The following is a 23,121-nucleotide window of genomic DNA, read 5'->3' on the forward strand; positions in this document are numbered from 1 at the left end:
TGACCGAGACCAGAAACTTCAGGAGCTCTACCAAGCATTTATAAACCTCAACTACCCACCCGGAGAAATAAAAAAGCACATTGAAAGAGCCAGACGAATACCTAGAAACCATCTACTTCAAGACAGACCCAAGAAAACCAACAATAGAACACCACTTATCTACAGCCCCCAACTTAAACCTGTCCAAAACATTATCAATGAACTACAGCCTATACTGGAACAGGATACTAAACTCCAAGAGGCTCTGGGGGAGAGACCCATAGTCTCCTATAGACAACCACCTAACCTCAAGATGTTTCTTACCAACAACCACAGGACATACCACACTAATTCCAATCCTGGTACCTTCCCTTGCAACAAACCCCATTGCCAGCTTTGTCCACATATTCACTCTGCTGATACCATTATTGGACCTAACCAAGTGAGTTATAAGATCAAGAACACATATTCCTGCGCATCCAGAAATATAATTTATGCTATCATGTGCCGAAAGTGTCTGTCTGCTATGTACATTGGACAAACATCTCAGACACTTCGCCAAAGGATCAATGCCCACAAAACAGATATTAGACAGGATCACAAAGAAAAAAACAATTTCTTGCCATTTCAACCAGAAAGGACATTGTCTCAATGACTTGATTATCTGCATCCTGCTTCAAAGGCCTTTTAAGACTTCACTTGAAAGAGAATTCTCTGAACTGTCATTCATGCTTAATTTCGACACTTTATGCCTAAGTTTGAATAAAGACTCTAATTATCTTACCCATTACAAAGATAGCTTCCCCAATTATCACCTCTAATATCATTAGCTCACATTTACCTCCCCCCCCCCCGCATTCCCCTTCTGTTCTGAAATTTGATTTGTCCTTTTCATATGTGTTCATTTTTTTAAATTGTATCCTTTGGTATATATGGTTGTGACAATTTTCTTCCACTATTTGATCTGAGGAAGTGGGTCTGGCCCACGAAAGCTCATCACCTAATAAACCATCTTGTTAGTCTTTAAAGTACTACATAGTCCTGTTTTTTGTTTCATCCCTAGAGGTGTTTAAGTCTCGGCTTGACAAAGCCCTGGCTGGGTTGGTTTAGTTGGGATTGGTCCTGCCTTGGGCAGGGGGCTGGACTTGATGACCTCTGAGATCTCTTCCAGCTCTATGAGTCTATGATTCTATTAGATAATGTTTACAGTAAGACCTTGCTTCCTGTTAGCTTTACAAATTAAGCTGTAGCCCTTTGTCTGCATTGTAAATTAAGTTGTGTCTTTCAGTAACTATGTAATCCTTGTCTGAAACTCTGCAAAATTGTGTGGTGTGAGTGTAGGATTTGTGTGTAAGTCATCACAAATGCCCAAGTGGTCAAGAAGTAGGAAATTTGCAGATAATCAGGAAACATGCATTGTATCTGAGGCTGAATTACATTTGCAGTATCGACAACCCTGGAGACAAGCGGAGACCCCCTTCTCCCTAAGAGTGAGAGACAACAATGGGCATCCTGACAATCACTGTCAAAGGATAACTCTGGAAAACACAGATTAACACCTCCTAAGGATGGATGATTACAGCATGACACTGCAAAACCCCATAGACCCAAATGGGAACTTAAATGTATGAGAAGGGGAGCTCTGGCCATTGGAACTCTGGGTTTGATCCTGCATGCCAAGCCTCAGAGGAGCCTCAAAGGAACCACAACTCCTCGCTCAGTCAGCCTTGTCTGGCCAGTAAGACTCACTTGAGCCACAAGTGACTGGTAACTATGCACCATCTGCAGGACCTGGGGGAGAGAGGGGGAGGCTTGTCTTTATGAAGCATATGCTAACTGCTTCTCTACTGTATTCTCAATAAAAGTGGCATATTGCCTTTTCTCCTGAAAAAGATCCTATGTACTTCTTAGCATAACAATCCAAGATAAAGACTTATGTTTATAGATCATTTTTATTCCAAAGTTCTCCCAATGTTTTACAGGCCATCTACAACATGTTTACTAGGCAACACTAAGAGGGTACACTCTCATTCTCCGTCTTCCTTAACAGTGTGTGATTCCATTTTGAGGAGACACTCCGATCAAGTAAAGCTTGTTTCCTTTAGCGTCTTTTAAGGTATCCCACAGCAAAGCAATCCCTACCCACTGATGCAGCAACTCTCTATTTCGTCTTTATCCTGACCTGCTCTCCTGCTGAACTTCTCTGTCTTTATCTTTGATTTCCTTTTATCAGCAGACAACACTCTCTCCCCATGGCTGCTTATCCCATCCTTCATCCGTCTCTACACTGATGCATGAATTCAAGCTAGTGCGGTATGTTTGTTGAACTCGGCTTTGAAAAGCAAACAGTGGTGACCAACACTATTTTCAAGGTCAACATGCCCAGTTATACAGAACGCTACATCTGGAAGTTATACAGAAAACACGCCAGCTGTTAATGTTCCTGAGAAGAGAGAGAACCAACGTTGCCATAGCACAGACATACCAGATCCATGAGGATCCATCTCAATTCTATCAGCAAGGTCAGTGGAGATTTGTAGCTCAGCAGAGGTCAGGTGCTTTGGGCATCTTCATACACTCACAAGAATGACGTCAATGCCCACAAGGACATGCTCCCATAGTTAGAAATGAGCTGGAAGTCAGGACTTCTTGATTCTATTTCTGGCTCTCTCACAGACTTGTATGCAAGTTGTTTCATTTTGCTCTGATTTGCATTCCCTCTCTGCAAAATGGAAATCATACCACCCTCACAAGGAGGTTAAGAGTCTTCATAATTCATTACTTCTTGCAAAGTGCTCTGAGATTCTCAGATAAATGGCACCAGAGAAGGGCATTTCATTATCAGAACAAGTTCGATGCTCAAAGAATTTTTCTTCCCAAAGCTGTGGTGTAGGTGTGTAAATTGGATTACTAAAGGAAGCCTCGTTGCAACCTAAACTGTGAAGAGATTATCGATCCCTCCATAATCATTACAAGGTGATGAAGAAATGAACAGAGCCCAGGGCAGCCAGGCCAGTGTTGTCCTGCCAATTACTTTTTCCTGGATCTCCGATACTGGTTGCAATGCTATGTTGACAAGTGTGCTGTGCAGCAAACATACATGCTCTCATGGTCTCCCTGAGAGATTCCTACACTGAGTTCCCCTGTTCCAAGCAAGATCAGTGCTCTGTCGAGCCTGGCCAGAGTCATTAAGCATGTTCTAACAATGGCATTAATTGCAGCTAGTACAGGGATAGCTCAGGGCTTCTCTGCCTCTGTGTATCTCTACCACATCAGGACAGTGAAGCACAAGTGACATTTTGCAGGAAATGAAGCAGGACAGGACTCTCTCTAAACACTGTTTCCCCTTTGCTTTCTGTGTCTCTCCTAATCAGCCTCCTGGACTGAAAACAGAAGCCTTCACTTTGCACAGGGCCAAGCCCTGAGCATGCACGGTGCACATGTCCTATTGGATTACAAGGCAGAGCACTTTCACGTGACCCAGTCTGTCAGAGACCCAGCTGTGTCTCTGCAGAAAGTAAGGGAATGTGGGAGAAATGTGCATAAGCAACCTGAGTCCGCACAGTACAGTCAGAAGGCTGGACACAGGGTTCCTATATAAACAAGTTGCATAAGCAAGCTGATGTCATTTGGGATTTTCTGAATGGGGGGAGGGCACTTATGGATTATAACTCAGGACCCCAGTCTATAGGAAGGAAAAACATGAGTCTTGGTGTATCTAAAACATAACATCAGAGACCTTGATGAAACTAAAAGCAGAAAGAACAGATCAATATCACCTGGGAGCTCACTGCATCTATATGGGGGATGAGTTGCAGACACAGTGAATTTCCCTGACAGCCAGATTGTGGGAGAATTAGATGAAATCAACTGGGTACTGAAACTCAAGGTAATACAGCAGAGACCCGCTCAATACATCCTATCTTATGAGGGAAGCAGACAATCTATGACATTGTCAGGGCAAGATGATATCCTCAGATCTCACCACCTGTAGCAGGCAAAGGCGAAGGGCTGTTCACAAACCTATATTCAACTCCATGCTCCCCTCAAACCTAGTCATATCACAATCTGTAACTGCCATCAAAGCTTGGCCCAAAAACATGTGATCGCAGGTGGAGAGGAGTGAAGAAAGAAAAACCAGATCAGGAGAGCTGGCATCCATTTCAGAGGGCAGCAGTTTATCACCCACAACAGTATTTCCACTGAGTTTATCGCCATTCTCTCCGTCTAGAATTCAGGTCATTAGCGGCGATGTTTCCACATTGAATTAGCAATGAGCTCCCACTTTCTTCTATATCTTTCCCTTACAGCATGCCAATAGTTCCACGTGATTTCATTCCAAAGACCTCACTCTGTGAGGAGTTTATCCCATGAACCACAAGCCAGCCCCGTGAACTCCTCCTCCTCCTCCCCCCCACAATGCTCTACTTTCTCAATCTTTCATAATTAAAAACTCTACCTGGCGTCCCATTACACACCTTCTCTTTCGGCCTCCGCCATCCTCTCCCTCTTCGCTACCTCTCAAGCATTATTTCCTGCTTTCGCAGGTGATCTATCAATAGGCCAGAGTCAGGCTGAGAACAACTACTTTAGTGCAGCTCTGCCACTTGTATGTCTGTGGCTGTTTTCACCCAGTTGGACAGAGAGATACAAACCGGAGACACAGTTCCAAAATAAACAGGCCTCCTCTAAGGAGAATCTCCATTAGCTGGTAGTAGAATGGTTTTTATCCTGTGGACCAGTGGAGTAACCCACAGGCTAACATTCCATCTGGCATATGGGCAATACTGAACACACACACCGGACAGTACACAACTACAGGTATGTTCCACAAGGGGTGTTGCAAACAGCGTTGATATTCTGTCACTGGCTCTGGGTCTCCCGACATCAAAGCCAGCACAGGGCAGGAAGTGGAAAGATCCAACCATGGATGTGGCAGTGAGAAAATCCACTTCTACTTATAACAAAATATTCTCCAAGACATCTGGTCCTGTGGAGGACTTGCTCAGATAATGGTCTGTAGTACATCAGCCCTACCAGGGTCTCTGTGTGGAAGATGCAGGACCACCTGGTAAGCAAAATACATTGTTTATTTTTTTAAAGAAAGGGCTTCTCATTTTTTTTTGTTCTGAATAAATAGTATTTTGTTTCATGAGAGCTGGCTGATCACTGTATAAACGATGTCATTGTTCCTGAAAAAGTAAAACAGCAGGTGCTGAACTGAAGCCTGATTGGTTGAGGAGATCACTGTGAATTACAGTAGTTTGAAGCCCAGATCCCTGGTATGCAGGAAGATGATTGCAGGATCCTACATGAAGAAAGATGACAGCCTGAGACCTAAGTGCAGTGTCCTCAAGAAGGCCATGATGGAGTCAGAGGTGCGCTTAACATGGGAACTGTGGAACACTCCCATTAGCTTTAATAGAGGACAGGACAAAGCTTGCAGGATATCTCATTCACAGGCTTCAGTGCCAACTCAAACTACTTGTGTTTGTATTAATCATTAAGAGAGTGCATGAGAGTGGCATCAAAAGGAGAGCAGGCCAGAGGGCTGCACACAGGAGAGGGCAAATTGAGGGCAATAGATAGGGATGATTCATGTGTGATGTCCTGTGGAGCCATCTCATTCCTCAGGCTTTTATGAAACTTCCAGGTTTTGTACAGCCCAATCTGGACTTAGTGAGAAGGGAGTGAATGGCAGAGAAGCATCTTTTCATGTCTGCAGATTAGTACCACAAGCACAGACAAGCAGATTTTGAAGTGTAAATGAGGTTCCCCACAGGACCAGGCAGGCAAAGAAATAGAAGCCACAGGACACTGCCTTCCTCTCACTCCACTTGCTCAGCCAATTGTCTCTCTCAGAAGCAAGCAGTAAGCTTCTCTTGCATGAAGCCACCACGAGGCACAGCAGGCAGCCTGGGGAGCAGAAGAAATAGGGGAGAAATGGGAGTTATTTTGCTTGACAACCAGATGTGCTGTCACTGTTGCCATTGATTGTCAAACCCAAGACGGAAATCTAGGGCTGAAACATCATGTGTATCTAAGTTCCAAAGACAAGTCACAAAGTTTAAGGGCAAAAAGGATCGCCAAATCATCTAAGCCAGTGATTCTCAACTGAGGGTATGTGCGCTCCTGGGGTAGGCAGAGATCTTCCAGGGGGTATATCAACTCTTCTAAATATTTGCCTAATTTTATAACAGGCTACATAAAAAGTACTAACAAAGTCAGTACAAACCAAAATTTCATATAGACAACTACTTGTTTATACTGCTTTATATACTATATACTGAAATATAAGTACAATATTTATATTTCAATTTATTTTATAATTATAAGGTAAGCATGAGAATGCAAGCACTATTTCAGTAATTCAGGAAACTCCCACCTTACGATGGCCCGAGTTCCAATCCCCTGTACTTAACGGCCATTTTTTTAAGTGCGGAAGGGGCTGAAATCCCCACCTTATGTCCTCGGCCTACTGTAAATGTGGGTTCGAGTTACGATGCCCCCAACTTGCGACACTATCCCAGGAACCGATCGAGTCGCAAGTCAGGGGCAGCCTGTAGTATGCTATGGCTCTTTTGAATTTTTATGTCTGATTTTGCAAGCAAGTACTTTTTAAGTGAGGTGAAAGGGTTGCACAAGACAAATCAGACTTCTGAAAGGATTCAGTAATCAGGAAGGGTTGAAAGCCATTGATCTGGGACAACTGCCTGTATATATCACAGGCCACTAAACATCACCCAGTCACTCCCACACTAAGCCTAACTACTAGAATTAGACCAAAGTATCTCAGCTCTCAAAAAACAAACTATTATGCACCACAGGCAGAGAACACAAGGGACTGAGATGCTGGAGCAGCTGGAAATGGAATTGGTTAGAGATGGAACCTAAAAATGGCGTGGAATTGTATGTAGTTAATGAATAAAAGATCCCCTTGCTCACTGCCCTAACTGGAGCCTCTTGTTGTTACTTTATGTTCTTGTTCTTACTCACTTAATTCAAAGGACAATAGGATTGCGGGAAGCATTACAGGCAGGACTCTGAGTTGGAACTCAGCAGCTCTGCAGGTGCAAACCAATTTAAATTGGGGAGCTGGCTTGGTTCCCTTCAATCAGGAATTGAAGATGGAGGGGAGTGGCGACACAGTTGGGATTCCCCCAATTCTGCACCCCTGTAGCAGCAAGAACAGATTCCACCAGCAGTAGAATAGAGGGGTTTTATTGCTTTTCTAGGATACAGTACAGCATAGACGTGATGTGATAAGAATCAGGGCCAGGATGTTTCAGACCCCTTGGGTTAGGGGCATAGGTGTGCACAGCACATTTCATTAGGGTGTGCACCCAAATCATTTTTTTTAAATGTACTCTTTGACCCCCATTCGCCACGCCTCTGGAGCTAATACTTTCAGGGCAATATGGACACATGACCAGAAATAAAAGGTTTCATGTGACATCCCCCCCAAGGACTTTTCCCACCATCCTCCTACCAATAGGGATAAGTTTGGCCCTCACCAAACCCCCCTCATGCAACTATCCCACGACTGCATTAACCCATTGGCTGAGTCTACATTGGAACCCTTTTCCGGAAAAGGGATGCTAATGAAACCAGTCGGAATTGCAAATGCCGCGGGGGATTTAAATATCCCCCGCAGCATTTGCATGAACATGGCTGCCGCTTTTTTCCGGCTCGGGGCTTTGCTGGAGAAAAGCGCCAGTCTAGACGGGATCTTGCGGAAAATAAGCCCTTTTCCGGAAGATCCCTTATTCCTACTTGAAAGCCTTGCTCCACCCCTGCCTTCCTCATGCCCACCCCTTCTTTCAAGTCTTCTCCCAGCACCTCCCTTTCTCCCCTCTAGCCCCCAAAGCCCTTCCTCTCTCCTCTCCTAGCATCATCCTGTCCCCCGCTCTCATTGACACTTCCCCTCCTGCCCTTTTCCTCATTGTCTGCACTTGGCCCCCTGGCATTTGTGTCTCACCTCCACCCTGTCCCTTGGTGCCATCTCCTTTCTTCTCCTGACCTGTCCCCCTCCCCTCAGCACAAGCCCCTTCCTCTCTGACCCTTTCCCCCTATTTTTCCCTGCCAGATGGTCTGTAACAGAGTTCTAGGGTCGCCCTGACTATCACCCTTCTGGTGCTCCCCCTACTCTGTCTTTCTTAGGTTTCTCAGCCTCCTTTTGGGCCACAAACTCCCACCCCACAGTCTCTGGTTCCCAAAGTTCCAGCAGTCTCCCCATCACTTAGTGCCTGCACCGGGTCTGACTCGTAGGATTGCCAGGACAGTCTGGTTTTTGGGCCCTCTGTCCGGTAAAAAAAATCCAGAAAATACCCGACACATGCAATGTCTGGTATTTCCTGGTTTTCCGGCTGAGCGCTAGACTGAAGCCTGGCGGCAGCGGGGGAAATGACTGAAAGGTGGGGCGCAATCGGCACTGGGAGCCTCTAGTTGAGTCTGACTTCTTGGGGAGGAGAAGAAGCTCTATCTCTGAGCATGTTGTGGAGCTGCAGCTGGTAGGATTACCAGGTAGACCACCCCCCAAAAAACCGGACACACTTAATCATGGACCGGGGGGAGGATGGCCAGGAGAAAGGGGTTTGGTGGGAAGCAGAGCTGGTCGGGAGGCCAGGGGCCGCAGGGCTGGCCGAGAGGAAGGGGGGCCAGGGGAAGGAGGTGCAGGAAGCAGAGCTGGGGGGAAGTGTTGAGGAACGCCAGGTTGGCTGGGAGGAAGAGGGGGGATGGGAAGCAGTTCTTGGAGTGCGGGGGCCAGCCACACTGCCCCCGACCTCAGCCCCACTCCTCCCCGGACCAGCCGCGCTACCCCCGACTTCGGACCCCCCCCTCCCTGGGCCAGCTGCGCTGCCCCTGGGTTCCCCCGACCCAGCTGTGCTGCCTCCGGGTCCGCCCCCGACCCCAGCCACGCTGCCCTCGACCCCGGCCCCCCTCCCTGGACCAGCTGTGCTGCCCCCGACCTCCCCACTCTGGGTCAACTGTGATGCCCCCGGACCAGCCGTGCTGCCCCCCGATTCCCCCGACCCTGGGCCCAGCCGCACTACTCCTGACCCGAACCCCCCCAGCAGCTGCACTGCTCCCGATCCCCTGCCCAGAGCACGCCCCCACCTGCCCGGGGTTTAAACTTACCTCTCTTGCCTAGGACGCGGGGTGAAGATGCTGCTCCCTGCCACCTGTTTCTGTGAGGTCCTAAGACCCGCTGGTTTTGGCTGCGCATGCGTGGCAAACCCTGCGCAGCGTCCGTTCCCCAGCGCACCAGGGCGGCCCTTTGAAACATTTGGGTGTGCCTGGGCACACCCGGCACACACCTATGGTTAGGGGTCTATCACCCCTAGCCCTCAGCCCCAGTAACCTTAGTCTCTCTCCCTCATGGTTCCAGCCTAAGACTGACCTTTCCCCCAGGGCACACTTCCTTTGTCCTGTCTCTTTCCTTAAAAAGTAGAACCGGTTTGGCCACTGTCCTGAGGCCCCTCTTGCTGGGCTGTGCTTACAGACAATCGCCAGCGGGGATCCTCCACAGCCCACCGCCCAAACATTGCAACCAGCAAGGTACTGACACTACATCACAAAATGTGGGGGAGTCAGTGGGAATCACACATCACCACACAGGGGGACCCCGGGATACAGAGCCAACATCCTCCCCACTATGCCACAAGGGGTCATGGAAATGTGGCAGGGGCAGATGAGGACAGAGGAGCTCGGGGAGGGGGCCAGGGGAAGATAAGAACAGAGGGGCCGAGGGAACGGAGGAGGCGGGGCAGATGAGGACGGAGGGACCAAGGGGGTCCAGGGCAGATGAGGATAAAAGAGCCGAGGGGGGGGCGGGGCAGATGAGGACAAGTGGGCTGGGGGGGGCAGGGCAAATGAGGACGGAGGGGGCAAGGGGGTCCAGGCCAGATGAGGACAAGAGGGCTGGGGGGGCAGGGCAGATGAGGACAAGGGAGCTGAGGGGGGGTCCAGGGCAGATGAGGACAAGGGGTCTGGGGGGGCAGGGCAGATGAGGACAAGGGGTTTGAGGGGAGGTCCAGGGCAGATGAGGACAAGGAGGCTGAGGGGGGGCGGGGCAGATGAGGACAAGGGAGCTGGAGGGGGCGGGGCAGATGAGGACGGAGGGGCCAAGGGGGTCCAGGGCAGATGAGGACAAGGGAGCTGAGAGGGGGCGGGGCAGATGAGGACAATGGAGCTGAGAGGGGGCGGGGCAGATGAGGACAAGGGGGCTGAGGGGGTCCAGGGCAGATGAAGACAAGGAGGCTGAAAGGGGGGCAGATGAGGACAAGGGAGCTGGGAGGGGGCAGATGAGGACGGAGGAGCTAAGGGGGTCCAGGGCAGATGAGGACAAGGGAGCTGGGGGGCAGACAAGGGAGTTGAGGGGGGCAGACGAGGACAAGGGGGGGCAGGCGAGGGGACTAAGGGGGCAGGCGAGGGGGCTGAGGGGGGCAGACGAGGACAAGGGGGGGCAGGCGAGGGGACTAAGGGGGCAGACGAGGGGTCTGAGGGGGGGCAGGCGAGGGGGCTGAGGGGGGGCAGGCGAGGACAAGGGGGGCAGGCGAGGGGGCTGAGGGGGGGCAGGCGAGGGGGCTGAGGGGGGGCAGGCGAGGACAAGGGGGCAGGCGAGGGGGCTGAGGGGGGGCAGGCGAGGACAAGGGGGCAGGCGAGGGGGCTGAGGGGGGGCAGGCGAGGACAAGGGGGGCAGGCGAGGGGGCTGAGGGGGGGCAGGCGAGGGGGCTGAGGGGGGGCAGGCGAGGACAAGGGGGGCAGGCGAGGGGGCTGAGGGGGGGCAGGCGAGGACAAGGGGGGCAGGCGAGGGGGCTGAGGGGGGGCAGGCGAGGACAAGGGAGCTGGGGGGGCAGATGAGGGCGGGGCGGGGCCGCCTCTCACAATTGCGGTCGGGGGGGGGTAAGTCTGCCCGGCGCGAGAGGGGAGGCGCTGCCCGGCCGGAGGCTGCGACCGGCCCCTCGGGCCAGCGGCGGGGCGGGGCGGGGCGGGGCGAGGCCGAGGCCGGCGCTCGAGAGCCGCTAGCTGCCGGCGGGGGCCGACGCTGGAGGCGCCCGCGTGTGGCCCCGCCCCGGCCCGGCTGGCGCAGGCGGCGCGAGCGGGAGGCCTGGGCGCTGCGCGAGACTCTGCTGCCCCCGCGCGGGCTGGCGCCGGCCGCAGCGGAGGACGGGGGCGGGGCTCTGCGCCACCAGGCAGCAGCAGCAGGAGGAGCCCGCGCGCTCGCGCCCCCTACCCCGCCAGCGCCGCGGCCCAGCACGCAAAAGCGCACGTGAGCCGCCGCGCCATCGCGGTGTTTCTCGTCCCTCCCCCCGCGGCGGCGTGCTGATTGGCTGCGGGGGCCAGCGGCGACGCTCCCATTGGCTGAAGCGTGCGGCGGACTCCCTGTCCCGCGCGCCAGTGCGCGCGCAGCCGAGGCGGCGATGGTGCGGTTCAAGCACAGGTGAGGCAGCGCTCCCTGCTCCGCGCGGCCCCGCCCCCTCCCGTCGCGCGCTAACGCGGCTGCCTCGCCTTGCAGGTACCTGCTGTGTGAGCTGGTGTCCGAGGAGCCGCGCTGCCGGCCGTGCATGGACGAGCGGGCGGTGGGCGCGGCGGTGAAGGAGGCCATTGCCCGCGCCCACGGGGACTACGGGCTGGCGTGCTGCTCCATCTCCTTCACAGGTGCGCGCCCGCCGGACCCCCGGTCAGGCCAACGGGGGCGGGGGGTCCTGCAGGCGAGTGGCTGCTAAGGAAGGAGGGCTCGGGAGGGACTCGCCTCGCCCCCTTGCAGTGGCTTGTTTCCTTTTAATGGTGTGGCTGCACGAATGTGGAACTAGAACATGAGCTTTTGCTTCCTCCCTAAAAGCGACTTGGAACTTCAGCAGTATAAGAGAGGAGGTTCTGTGAATAAACCAGCATTTCTGAATTACCCTCTAATGTTAAGCAATTAAATGTCATTTGTACTAATCAGTTATTTTCTGTGCCCAGTGAAATACCTGAATGCCTACACAGGCATAGTTCTCTTGCGATGCCGAAAGGACTTTTATAGGCTCCTCTGGTCAGCTCTTCCCTTTGTCACTTACTTAGAGAACAGGAACCAGCGCTATTCCTGTTTTTTCAACACATTACATGTTGGAGGTAAGGTTTTCAAGAGTGTTTTTGGTAGCTTGTGACACTTCAATCTCAGAACTTTGAGATCTTGAGTGTCTTACTATTCTTGCAATGATTAGAAAGTAGTGAAGAGCCCTGTTGTTTAATGTTTCTAGTTGTGACAGAAGGTGCGCTCAGATTCTGCCTCACTGAGGCTAATACAAATTTCCCTTTAATGGCTTGAAATAGATAATCCAAAAGCTAAAACATTTTTTGTTGTGCTGAGGCCTCTATACCTCTGGTATTTTTTTCATTCTGCTGAATTGTTCACTACTCTGTTCATTATACTGTTTAAAAACAAAAGCCCACCTACTTTGCATGTGTGACTATTTTCCTAACCCCTATGAATTCAGTATTTACATCAAAGAGCTGGCCACCCCCATCAAACTTGGGTACCATCTGTCCTCAGGAAACTTTTGATTAAGTCTTAAATGAAGGAAAACGACACCTGGTATTGCTGCGGTTTGCAAGTTTGGGCAAATAAGTGTTAACAAATATCAAACGGTGGGAAGTAAGAGTTTTCCTTGCTGTTCAGCCTGGTTTCTGTAGTTTATGGTCTGTGATGTTCTTGTTTTTTGATCCATAACACTCCTACTTCCTGGTTGAACAGGGAGAATACATTGTATCATTAAAATGTACTTTTGCTCTGCTCTGTAGTGTTTAATTTGCTTTAGTTCTCTATCATACAGACTTTGTTCCCTTGTTTCTTCAACAGGGACAATAAGAACATGTCAAAAATTTCTAGTTCAGTACAACAGGAAACAGCTCCTGCTACTATTGCATAATTGCACCAGTGAAGGTAAGCGGCTGCTCTATTCCTACCTTTCAAAAAGGACTTTGTTACACATAGACTTTTGGGGACTTGGGTGTTGTTGCAGCCTCTGGTTATTTGGTAGAGCTGGCTGTCTTATCACTGTAGCTATGTAACTCTGTTCTTCCCTCTGAAACCTATTGAATAATGAATTTTTTTCATACTATGCCTCCTCATCATTGTTACAGAGGAAAGACAGTCCATCCAGAAGTCTCTGCTAAGCTGTTCCCTTACAGAAGTGGAGGAGGAGCATTTTCACAGTGGAGATGAAGAAGACTGTGTAGAGACAGACTGAACATAAACTTTAAATCTAATGTGGTGCTTTCTGTAAGGCACTGGGAAAACTACCCTGTTAAAAGATGTCTTGGGCTGCCTGCCCTGTGCTAAGTAAATGAGAATCAAGGCATCTCTAACTGTATTTTGATCTTGTGAAAATAAAGGAAAGGGTAAAACGATTTCTGGTGAAATCACTGGGCAGCAGCCTTAAAATTCAGCTAATGCAGCACTTTTATTTAAGCAAAAGCCTGAATCTCTTCAAGCCAGGAGAGGGGAAATGGAAGGCTACCTTTCAACAAGTTGTCCCCTGGGACACAAATTCTATTAGTTAGAGCTTGCTTAGTTTTTAAAACAGGCCTAAAGACTGCTCTAGGTTAAGCTCCTCCTCCAACTATACCTATCTCTGGGAATCATTCCGGTATTAGATCAGGATTACTTTTTTACAGTAGCTGAGGTGAAACTGAGTTAGTATCCCATAGAGGTTATTTCTTTGAGGATTGTTATAGTGCCCTGCTTCTGAAGTCTGTGGCTAAACCTGTTTGACAGTTAGATGTCTTGAGTAGCTGCCCTGCTACCATCAAGAGACAATACTTATGTCTGGGTATTGATTAAAATGTGTTGGTAATGTATTCAAACTGCTGAGTAAATTGTACTGAAGGAAAGATGCACCATTGCTGCTTTGAGAATGAATCATCCTGAGAGTGGGTGTTTTGCTCTCCACTATTTATGGAAATTCAACCTTCATAAAGTTTAGGCTGCAAAACACCCAGGGCTAAAGCGCATAGCACATCCAGGTTAAAATAGTCATAGCTGTCAAGGGAGGATTGGAGGCATTGTTAAAGGAAAGTTCTATGCATATTTTTATTCAAATTGCCTCAAACTAATTCAGTTTCTCAAGTGGAAGAGCTGGTATAGACAAGCTTGAGAGGGTGCTTGACCAGAACTCATTAAGTTTCTCTTATTTGCAAGAATATGTTGTGGGATGTTTTAGGTGAATGCTTTTATAAACAAAGCAGTTTGTACTCACATGAAGAGACAACCAGTTGGTGTTAAGTAAAATGGGAGCACAAAGGAATGTATAGATTTGATGTTTTATGACCGTGAGAAACGTTCAAGTTTCCTTTTATTCCCATCTCAAAAAAACCTCCACAAAACTGGGACTGGAAAAGAAAAGGGCAACAAAAATCAGGGGTCAAGCTGTAACAGGTTTCAGAAAGGTAGTGGTGTTAAGTCACTTTCAGCAAAAACAAGTTGGATGACATCTAAAAGTGAATTATCACAAAGGCTTATGTTCTAATTTCTTGATTAATTAGTCTAAAGTACCACTATTCCTTGTTATGCTTCCTTATGAGTGATTAATAGGATTGGACCTTGCAAATTGGAAAAGAAAATGGGGGGGAGGTTTCAGCCTATAAAATGACTGGTGTGGAGAAAGTAAATAAAGAATTATTTACTCACAAACTAAAGCATCAAGCTTAACAAACAAAGGATTTCTTCACACAACACACAGTAAACCCATGGAACTCTGCGAGAGGCTGCTGTGAAGGCCAAGACTGACAGGTGAAGGGAGGACAGGTCCATCAGTTACAACTAGGCAAGATGACAGGGCACTGGGCTAGACAGACCTTTGGTCTGGTGTAGTATAACTTTTCTTAAGTTACTAGAAAAAGTCTGGCAGATCGTTCTGATATTAAGGAAGAGCTGAAGAGGAACTGACTGTAGTTCTTCATACTAATAACATGCTAGAGAAAAGTTCAGACACCTTTAAGAGTTCAACAGCTCCCCTTTTCTTAAAGGGGGGGTGAGATTCACTGCACAGAGCAGTGGTTCCCAAATTTTTCAGCATCACCACCCCCTTTTTGATTTGAGAAACCCTCATGCCCCCATCCCAAAAAAATAGCAACACTCAGGGTGGGATTGATGGGGTATGTGTAGGGCTGGGTTGCCTCACACCCCCTCTGGAATTTCTTCAGACACCACAGTTTGGGAACCCATGGCATAGTCTCTTCCAGCATATCCAAGACAGACAAGACTAGGGATGCCTCCCTCATCCCTGCAATGCTGCTTCCTGCTGCCAGAATGCTTATTCCCCAGGGTTGGGCAATGGGGCTAGGGTGCATATTAAAGTACAGGGTTAACGTAACACAGAAATAGGGTTACAGGCCCTATGCTCCCCCTCAGCTAATCACACACTGCTCAGAGGGGACTACATATTGCAGGTTTGGACCCAGTACCTAGGTAGGTGCTGCAGCATGCTCCACCCTGGGCATTTGCTTACTTGGTATCTCTTTCTGCATCCTTCCCCTTCTCTAACACCCAGGTAGTTCCCAAGGAAGCACTTCATGTCAGCTCCCCAATTCTTCCCTTAGCTCACTTTTCAGCTGCAGGCTGAAGTCCTTATTTTGTGCTGCAGGCTGAGGATGCTGCTTTGCTCCTGACTCAAGTAGGTAATGATATCTGGCTGCTCTCAGAACTGTTTCCTCCTGCCTCTGCTGCCCCACACGGGTTTATTAGTGACTGTGTTGAACAGTACAGCGATTGGCATTTCTTTGCACCTTCAGGAAGGGAAGGGCATTGGGAAGTAAAGGAGGCAGAGAAAGGCAGGCAAGGAGAGGTAAACCTGCCTCAGCCCCAGGGAGCTTGAGCTTGTCTGGCTCTCTTGATGGATTTTTACCAGTGTGTTTCTTACTCCATGGAGCTTGCAAGGCAGAGGGAAAATGGACAGGGCTGGGGAGCTGAGACTTCAGCCTTCCCTCCCCACTTTATACAGCTGCTGCTTTATTGTTTAGCCTCATCTTCTCCTCCCCCTGCCCCCTCCCCCCTTGGTCCCACTAGTCCAGGACTGCTGTTAAAGTGCAGAGCTGCAGCTGAAGCAGTCCCCTCACCCTCATATTGACTAATCAAGTAGTCAACTGAAATTGTTGATTTGATTAGTTAACCAATTCACATCCCTAGACAAGACTTGGACATTCCTGATAAGTTAAGGAACTTAAGAAAACTCAATATTTTGTAAGGAAGAGCTAGAAGCTTAGGGGCACAGCTACATTCTTTGCCTTTACAACTGGCTGTAAAGGAAGCCTTTTCAGGCAGCATCTGCTCAGCCTAACAGAAAAAACACTTTTCAAATCGAGCTCTAACAAGCATGCCAGAGTACAGAGAAAGAACCTCCCCCACCACCAATTCCAGTTGTGCATGATTTATTGCAACTGTTCACCACTGCTGGTACATTACACCTACAGTTCATTTTATTTAATGAAAATCCATACCACTTAGCTCATTAGCTTCAAATTAAACCACAGGCAATGCAGAATGAGACCACTCCCAAAAAAAAGTGGGTGATGGGGGGGGGGGGAAGGGGCAGGGAGAGAGAGAGAGAGAGAGAGAGAGAGAGAGAGAGAGAGAGAGAGAGAGAGAGAGAGAGAGAGAGAGAGAGAGAGAGAGAGAGAGAGAGAGAGAGAGAGAGAGAGAGAGAGAGAGAGAGAGAGAGAGAGAGAGAGAGAGAGAGAGGAAAAAGATTTGTTTATAGTAAGATGAGCCTAGAACAATCCAACTTACATCCCTACAAAAAGCAAAATAAGGCCCCTGTCCTCAAAAGATAGGACAGCCTGGTTTGCTACTGTGAGGTTAACAAATCTGCAGATATCAAAGATGTCACCTATTCCCTTGATTCAAATGCAGCTGGTCTCAAAAAACCACCCAGTCTAGTTATCAAGAGCTGGTGGTTTATTCCAGATCATGCAGACAAAGAAATTCTTTTTAACCTGTGCTGGCTAAATATTGCAGTCTTACCACATCCATGTGGTCACAATAATGTAACCACTTTGCATTCCAATGTAAAGTTACTTTGACATAAATCCTGGACTCTACATTTCAGAATGAATTGTAATTTGAGGTTGATAAAAAAAGATCTACTTTATTTCCACCCTTGGTCTAATCCTTAGGTACCAGAAGGAGTGAGTATCATCAGCTATTTGTGTCATCATTTTGAAGATTAAGACCCCTCCTTCCTCTACAATTTAGAATCAGGAATCTCTTCATTATTGCATCTTTCCAGCAGGGGGCGAACTGCACTTGCTAAGAAAAAGAATTTGCTTTACAGCAAACTGCACCTATTGCCAGATACTATGTACTGTTTCTCTTATACACAGGTAGGGACAGTAGAGGTTCTCTGCCTTTTGAATGAAAAACCACACTGCAACAACTGGCAATGCCACAGATAGCAATAGAAATATTTAAACTGTTGATGGGCCAAAAGAACTGACTTGGCACAAACTGGAAACCTTGGATAAAGGTAGCCAGGTTCAGTTTCTCTTAATACTTTAATTTTGGTATAAACCATCCAAATGTGCTAGAATTAAATGATGGGCCTTCTTCCCTCAAGGCCTAGAAACATGGATTTAGTCTGATCAAGCTTAAATACTTAAACTATAGCAGCAAAACAAAAAGCAAATGAAAACCAGGAAACAGAACTTTTAGACAGCAGCATCACTTTGTGTGGACAACTGAGGTGCTAAATAGCAGCTTCTGTTTCTGCTTCTTTCTTTTCTTGCCTCCCTTTTCCTCTGTAAAAAGAAAAAAAACTGGCTTAGATCAAGCCATATTTCTCCCCAGGTCCTGTGATTTTTCCCACTTCATTGTGAATAAATTGGGAGAAGATTTAGTTCCAATGTATGTACTTAGAATCTTGTTTTCTATTGTTTGGCAACAGAAACCCCATTCATAAGGGTTAAGAACAAGTGCATTTGCAACACACTGCAACTGCAAGTTGGATGGCAGCATTTAACAGACTAGTACATCATTCAATGCATATTCATTTAAATGACAGCATCAATATATGAATTAGTTAGGGAACTTCTATATAACTACAGTTGGCTGCAGAATGTGTCATGGAAGTTCCAGAGACCACAAAAAACTTTGGGATGAGCTAAGCCCATCTTACCACAGATGACCAATCCTTGCTCATAGGGCAAAGGCAGGCAAATTACAGCCTGTGGGTTGACCCAAGCCCACCAAGCTGCCCTATCTGGCCTGTGGTGCAACAGGAGCCTCGGGCAGGCTTCCTATCTGCCCTGCTCTTCAGAGTGGCCAGTTGCTGGGGCAACATGCTCTCTGCCTGGGCAGTGTTTGCAGGGCAGGCAAGCCACAAAGTACCTCCCTGCCCCCAGAACTAGCCGTGCTCAGAGAAGTACATGGTCTCTGCAATCAGCCACTCTGAGCACGTGGGGGCATGGAAGGCAGGGAGCCTGCCTGAGGAACCACTTTGGCTGCCAGCCAGGAGCCATATAGGTAAGTGCCTCCTAGCCAGGGCCTGCCTCAAGCACCCTATCCCTTCACTGTCCCTACCCACTCTGCTCCCCCTCCTGTACCCCTGACCTATATAACCCAGATTCCCAGTAACCCTATCACCTTCCCCAGGTCACAATCCAAACCCCTGTACCCCCTCCTGCATTTCTGACCTACGTCAGAATCTTCTCCTGCACACTCCCCTACACCCCAATCCTCTGTCCCAAGTCCTATACTTCACCCAACTTAAAGGATTCCACACCCAATCCCCAATGCCAAGTTCCCTTCTGCATGCCACCTCCACCCCAAACCCTGCACCTCCTCCATCAATAAAGGAAGAGTGCAGCTCTTGACCCCTTACCAAATTCTTGGAGTGCCCCCAGGGCCTGCCTGAGCCATTCGTGCATCCCAAGACCCCAGCGCATGCAAGGCCCCACCCCCGGCAATAGCCCAGCAGCCCTGCACGGTGCCCCTTACAATGGGGCACCCCAGGCAATAGCCTGGTTGGCCCATACCTTGGGCCAGCTCTGAGTGTACCCCATCAAAAATTGCCCACCCTGACAGTGAGCAGCAAGAAGATGGTGCATGGTGAATGCTGAAGATACAATTGTATGCTGTGCCTCTCAGGACCAACTCAGGTGCAGTCCAGGAGTAAGAGAATGTGGTTTTAAGCCATCACAATGCTTATGTGATTCTGGGCCTGTTAAGGCAGGTGTAACTTCCACTGTAACTTAAGAGTAGCTCCTTCAGTTTGCCTCTGAGCAACTCTGCAGCTTGGCACTGCTCAGAATGGTTCTAGTGTTGTTACAATTCTATCCCCAGCATACCACTACACTGCTATGCAAAGACTTGGGTGGGGACACCATATAACTTATGCAGTGCCAGCACTGGGAGAAACTTGCCCAGCTACAAATGGGGCTTTTATGGTTCCTGTACACTGGGAGGAAGGATTCCTTCTATCAAGGAACAGCAAATGGTAATTGGTCACCTGAAAAGTTTGCTCTGCTCTTACCAGAAAGGGAGTCCGCTGTGGACGGCTTGTCCAACTTTAGGAAGGCTGCCTCAATAGCTTGGCTAAAGGAGTTCTGGAAGCTGGGCACAGGTATACGGTCAGAGTTGTCACTCTCTCCATCACTATCTGCTGGAGCAGGAGGTGCCAGGGTATTCTGATCTGGAAGGAAGAAGATTTCTAGAAAGGCCAAAAAATTAAGGCCTTACCTACCAAATTCACAGCCACAAAAAGTATGTGAAGATCATGCCATCTGATCTTGTGCACCTTTCCCTTGTGAAGTCTGTGTAGTAGAGGATAGCAAATTGGGGGGTCCTAACTCAAAGGGCATTGCAGAGGAGGGGTGTCACAGTATTGCCATTCTCACTTCCGCACTGCTGCTGGTACCAGCTCTGCCTCCAGAGCTGGCAATCCAGCTAGTAGCTGCTTCCCTCCAGCTGCCCACTGAAGGCAGCAGCACTGCCAGCAGTAATGCAGAAGGGAAGCAATATCATAACCCCCATACAATAACCTTGCAACACCACTCATGCCTCCTTGTGTGTCAGGACTCCTACAATTACACCAAGAAATTTCAGATTTCTGTAACTAAATCATGAAGTTTACATTTTTAAAAATCCTATGACCATTAGTTGGTCAAAACAAACCATGAATTTAGCAAAGCCCTACAGATGATGGAAGAGTTGTATTGCCGAGGTTGTACAAGAGTGCTTTTATTCAGTAGCGATTACACCTGAAATTATGCAGGTTAGAGCCCTACCAATTTAATGGCAGTGAAAAATGTCAGAATGTGAAATCAGCACGTCCCTGTGAAATCTGATCTCCCCTGCGGCTCCTAGATGCTGTTCTGGGGAAGGACAGGAGTTGTTCCCCCTCATTAGACCCACCTCCAGAGGCAGTACAGGAAACAAGGGCAATACTCCCTCATTTGTATACTGCAACAGCCTGGAAGCTGGGCTCCTGCCACAGCTCCAGATCTAGGTGCCAAGGTTGGGGCTTTGTCCTGCAGCAGCTTCTTCTGGGCAGGGGACTCCCTCAGCAGTAATAGCCTGGGCTCTGGCTCTCCTCCCCTGGGGGCATCCTACACCCAGCCACTCCAGTCCAGGCTTGAGGCTTCTTCCCCTATAGCTGTTTAGTAGGAAGAAACCTCTGAGGTCCAAGGCTGGTACAACCATTTTTCCTGGGGGGGAATCTCAAGTTGACGAGGGGCACCTACCTTAATCTGTCTCTGGCATGGAATGAACTCCTGCAGGGGTTCTCCCAACAGTATGGGGGAGATTCTACCCACCTCCACCTCCCAGAACTACCTCTAACTGCTAGAAGGGTGCTGCCTTCAGAGCTCAGCTCTGAAGGCAGCACAGAAGTGAGAATAGTTATCTTGGGGACCCCTCTACTACAATTTTGTAACTCCACACTCCTAAATCCCATTTTAGGACAGGACCTCTATAGTTAGAACACTGACATTTCAGATGGAAATATCTGATATTGACAAGTTTTAAAATCCTCTGGCCATGAAATTGGCCAGAATAGGGGCTTGCCAAATTCAGTCCAAATTTAATCACTGGAAATAGGCTTTCAAAAGGAGGATTTCCTTACCTCTTGTGTCTGAGGCAGCTTTGGGCCACTTTTCTGGCTTTGCTTTTCCAACCCTCAACATCTATCAAGTATGGTGAGAAAAGAGCAGAGGAAAAAGCATGAGAAAAAAAGCATAAAAAAGCTTACCAAGACCTATCTGCTAGCATCCCCTTCCATACCCTAAGGAAGTTGTACGGAAATGATGCAGTTTGTATAACACAACCTTCAAGGACTGTTTTAGTATTACGGGTCTTTTGCCAACATCAATAAACTCGGAGAGGTAAGATCCTCCCATTTTAGCAGCCAGTAGGCCTTGCTTTGAGGTTTTAAACTTCAGGCCAGGGAGAAAACATCAAGACAGTCAGTTGGGGGGTTCTGTTGCATATGCTATTTTAGAGAAAGGAGGATTTACCTGGGCAAAAGAGGGGAAGGTAGATTCTTCTTCCAGGCTCCCAATACATAATGATGGGCTAACCAGGCTAGCAGCAGTTGACAATGGAGTCGAGACAGATTCTGCAGAGACTAGATTATCAGACCAGGAAAGTCAATTACATTAGCAAAATCCCACATTTGTGGAACTAAGGGCATGTCTGGCATTGGAGATTTCAAAATAACTCCTTATTTCAAAATAGCAAGGCGAGCATCCATACTACCAAGCCTCTTATTTCAAAGAGACTCCTGTTTGTGAAGAGGAATAAGCTTATTTCAAAATAACCTGGTAATGTAGACATACCCCGAGGAGAAAGAAGTGAACGAAGCAGTCAGCAGAGTTAACTAATGCATTATAGCCTATCATTTCTCAATGCATGCGGTCTATATTTTCCCATATGCTATTTTGCATCTTATACAGACTGTCCTAAGATTGTCCTTGTATAAAACTCTTACTAGAAAGCAAATGACTAAGGACTGTCCCTGAATGCTGGAAGGAGACCCAAGATGAGACTCACCTAGAGTGGTAGAGTCATTGGCCTTTGTCCTTCTCAGAGCTAAAAAAGGGAAGCCTCCTATATTCAGCGTTAAAGGTAGCAGGTCTCAGGTTACAATGCACAAGAAAAATAAATGGTGGTTTACTCAAGGCAGAATTACACAGTTACAACCTTTCCCAACTCCCCTTGAGAGTGAGGTGCATTTCTTGGAAGTACCTGTTCCTTTTCCTCCAATATGAGGTTTCTTGTAAGTGGTGGCCTCAATGCAATGCTCAGACCCACGATCGAGACAAGACATAGGGATGATAGGCAAAACACGTATGGAGATATTAGGGCTGTGAAAGGTTAACTGTTGGAGGGACTAGAGCAGCTTCCTGTCCATGGCAGACTCAGCTGACATGCCTGCACTCGGAGGGGGAAGCCCCCCTGGCCTGGAGCAGCTTCCCTCAACCCCTTTTAATTGGTTAACCATTTAAATGGGATTTTACATCCCTAAGAAATACACTTTAGTCTTCCATTTCTAGAGATTGGACTTTTGGATTTCACCACTAACACACAGATTTTGTGGCTAGCAGTGGAAGTTTAGCTTGGAGTTCTGAATCAGAAAGCTTGGGGGAGGGACTGCATCAATCCATCTATGTCAGGGGTTCCCAACACAGTGCCCGTGGGAGCCATCGCGACTACTGGGGCATTTTTGTGTGCCCGCGCCAGCATTTTTGAAACAGTGATCTCCAAAGTAGGGTGCACACACCCTAGAGGGTGAGCGAGACTACTGGAGGGAGCACATGCCGCTGCGCAACAGCTGAGGGGGAGACGCTGGTTCACAAGACGTCCAAGGAAGCGCATGCACGGCAAACACACCACACATGCGCTCCTCGGATGTCTTGTGAACCAGCGTCTCCCCTCTCAGCTGTTGCACGGAGGGGGTGCGCGTGCCGCCATGCAACAGCTGAGGGGGGAGACGCTGGTTCACAAGACATCCAAGGGAACGCATGCACAGTGTGTTCAAACGCCTGCGCAAAAGTTGAGGGGAGACACCCGGCGGCCCGTGATGTCACAGCCCAAGTCTTTACATTTTAAAACCACATGGCCCAGCTCCAGGCCCAGCACATGGTCTGGGGTCATAGAAGCAACTG

General features: G+C 48.5%; 2 protein-coding genes and 1 long non-coding RNA gene across 4 annotated transcripts in view; 1 reads left to right on the forward strand and 2 right to left on the reverse strand.

The window, feature by feature from the left end:
* Window positions 1-1,912: 1,912 nt before the first annotated feature.
* Window positions 1,913-9,291, reverse strand: LOC149520650 (uncharacterized). The gene is made up of 2 exons (XR_016348347.1): window positions 9,118-9,291; window positions 1,913-5,895 (listed from the first exon to the last, which is right to left on the reverse strand). It is a non-coding gene; the product is annotated as an uncharacterized LOC149520650 (long non-coding RNA).
* Window positions 9,292-11,152: 1,861 nt separating this feature from the next.
* Window positions 11,153-16,599, forward strand: POP5 (POP5 ribonuclease P/MRP subunit). Its single transcript, XM_075898080.2, has 5 exons — window positions 11,153-11,422; window positions 11,498-11,640; window positions 11,947-12,096; window positions 12,824-12,907; window positions 13,108-16,599. Exons 1-5 carry the CDS (start codon window positions 11,403-11,405, stop codon window positions 13,212-13,214), a joined length of 504 nt encoding a protein of 167 aa, XP_075754195.1. The 5' UTR covers window positions 11,153-11,402; the 3' UTR covers window positions 13,215-16,599.
* The window catches only part of RNF10 (ring finger protein 10), a 33,046-nt gene continuing 26,343 nt past the window's right edge, over window positions 16,419-23,121 (reverse strand). The window contains exons 14-17 of one of the 2 annotated variants that reach the window (XM_075898079.2): window positions 21,472-21,581; window positions 21,081-21,141; window positions 19,491-19,649; window positions 16,419-17,757 (exon numbers count right to left, since the gene is read on the reverse strand). In XM_075898079.2, the coding sequence (XP_075754194.1) occupies window positions 17,681-17,757; window positions 19,491-19,649; window positions 21,081-21,141; window positions 21,472-21,581 (407 nt within the window). In that variant the 3' untranslated portion in view covers window positions 16,419-17,680. Of the gene's footprint in view, window positions 17,758-19,490; window positions 19,668-21,080; window positions 21,142-21,471; window positions 21,582-23,121 lie in introns of both variants that reach the window. The other variant, XM_075898078.2, reaches the window with a different exon arrangement.

The sequence above is a fragment of the Pelodiscus sinensis genome, chromosome Z, assembly GCF_052426305.1.
Source record: "Pelodiscus sinensis isolate ZL-2025 chromosome Z, ASM5242630v1, whole genome shotgun sequence".
Classification (NCBI taxonomy): Eukaryota; Metazoa; Chordata; order Testudines; family Trionychidae; genus Pelodiscus; species Pelodiscus sinensis.

Bases quoted from the DNA above. Each gene is read 5' to 3' on its own strand.
- POP5 (XM_075898080.2), top strand. From the start codon at position 11,403: ATGGTGCGGTTCAAGCACAG. The intron at 12,097-12,823 runs GTAAGGTTTTCA...TTTCTTCAACAG, and splicing joins CAACACATTACATGTTGGAG to GGACAATAAGAACATGTCAA. The intron at 12,908-13,107 runs GTAAGCGGCTGC...TCATTGTTACAG, and splicing joins GCATAATTGCACCAGTGAAG to AGGAAAGACAGTCCATCCAG.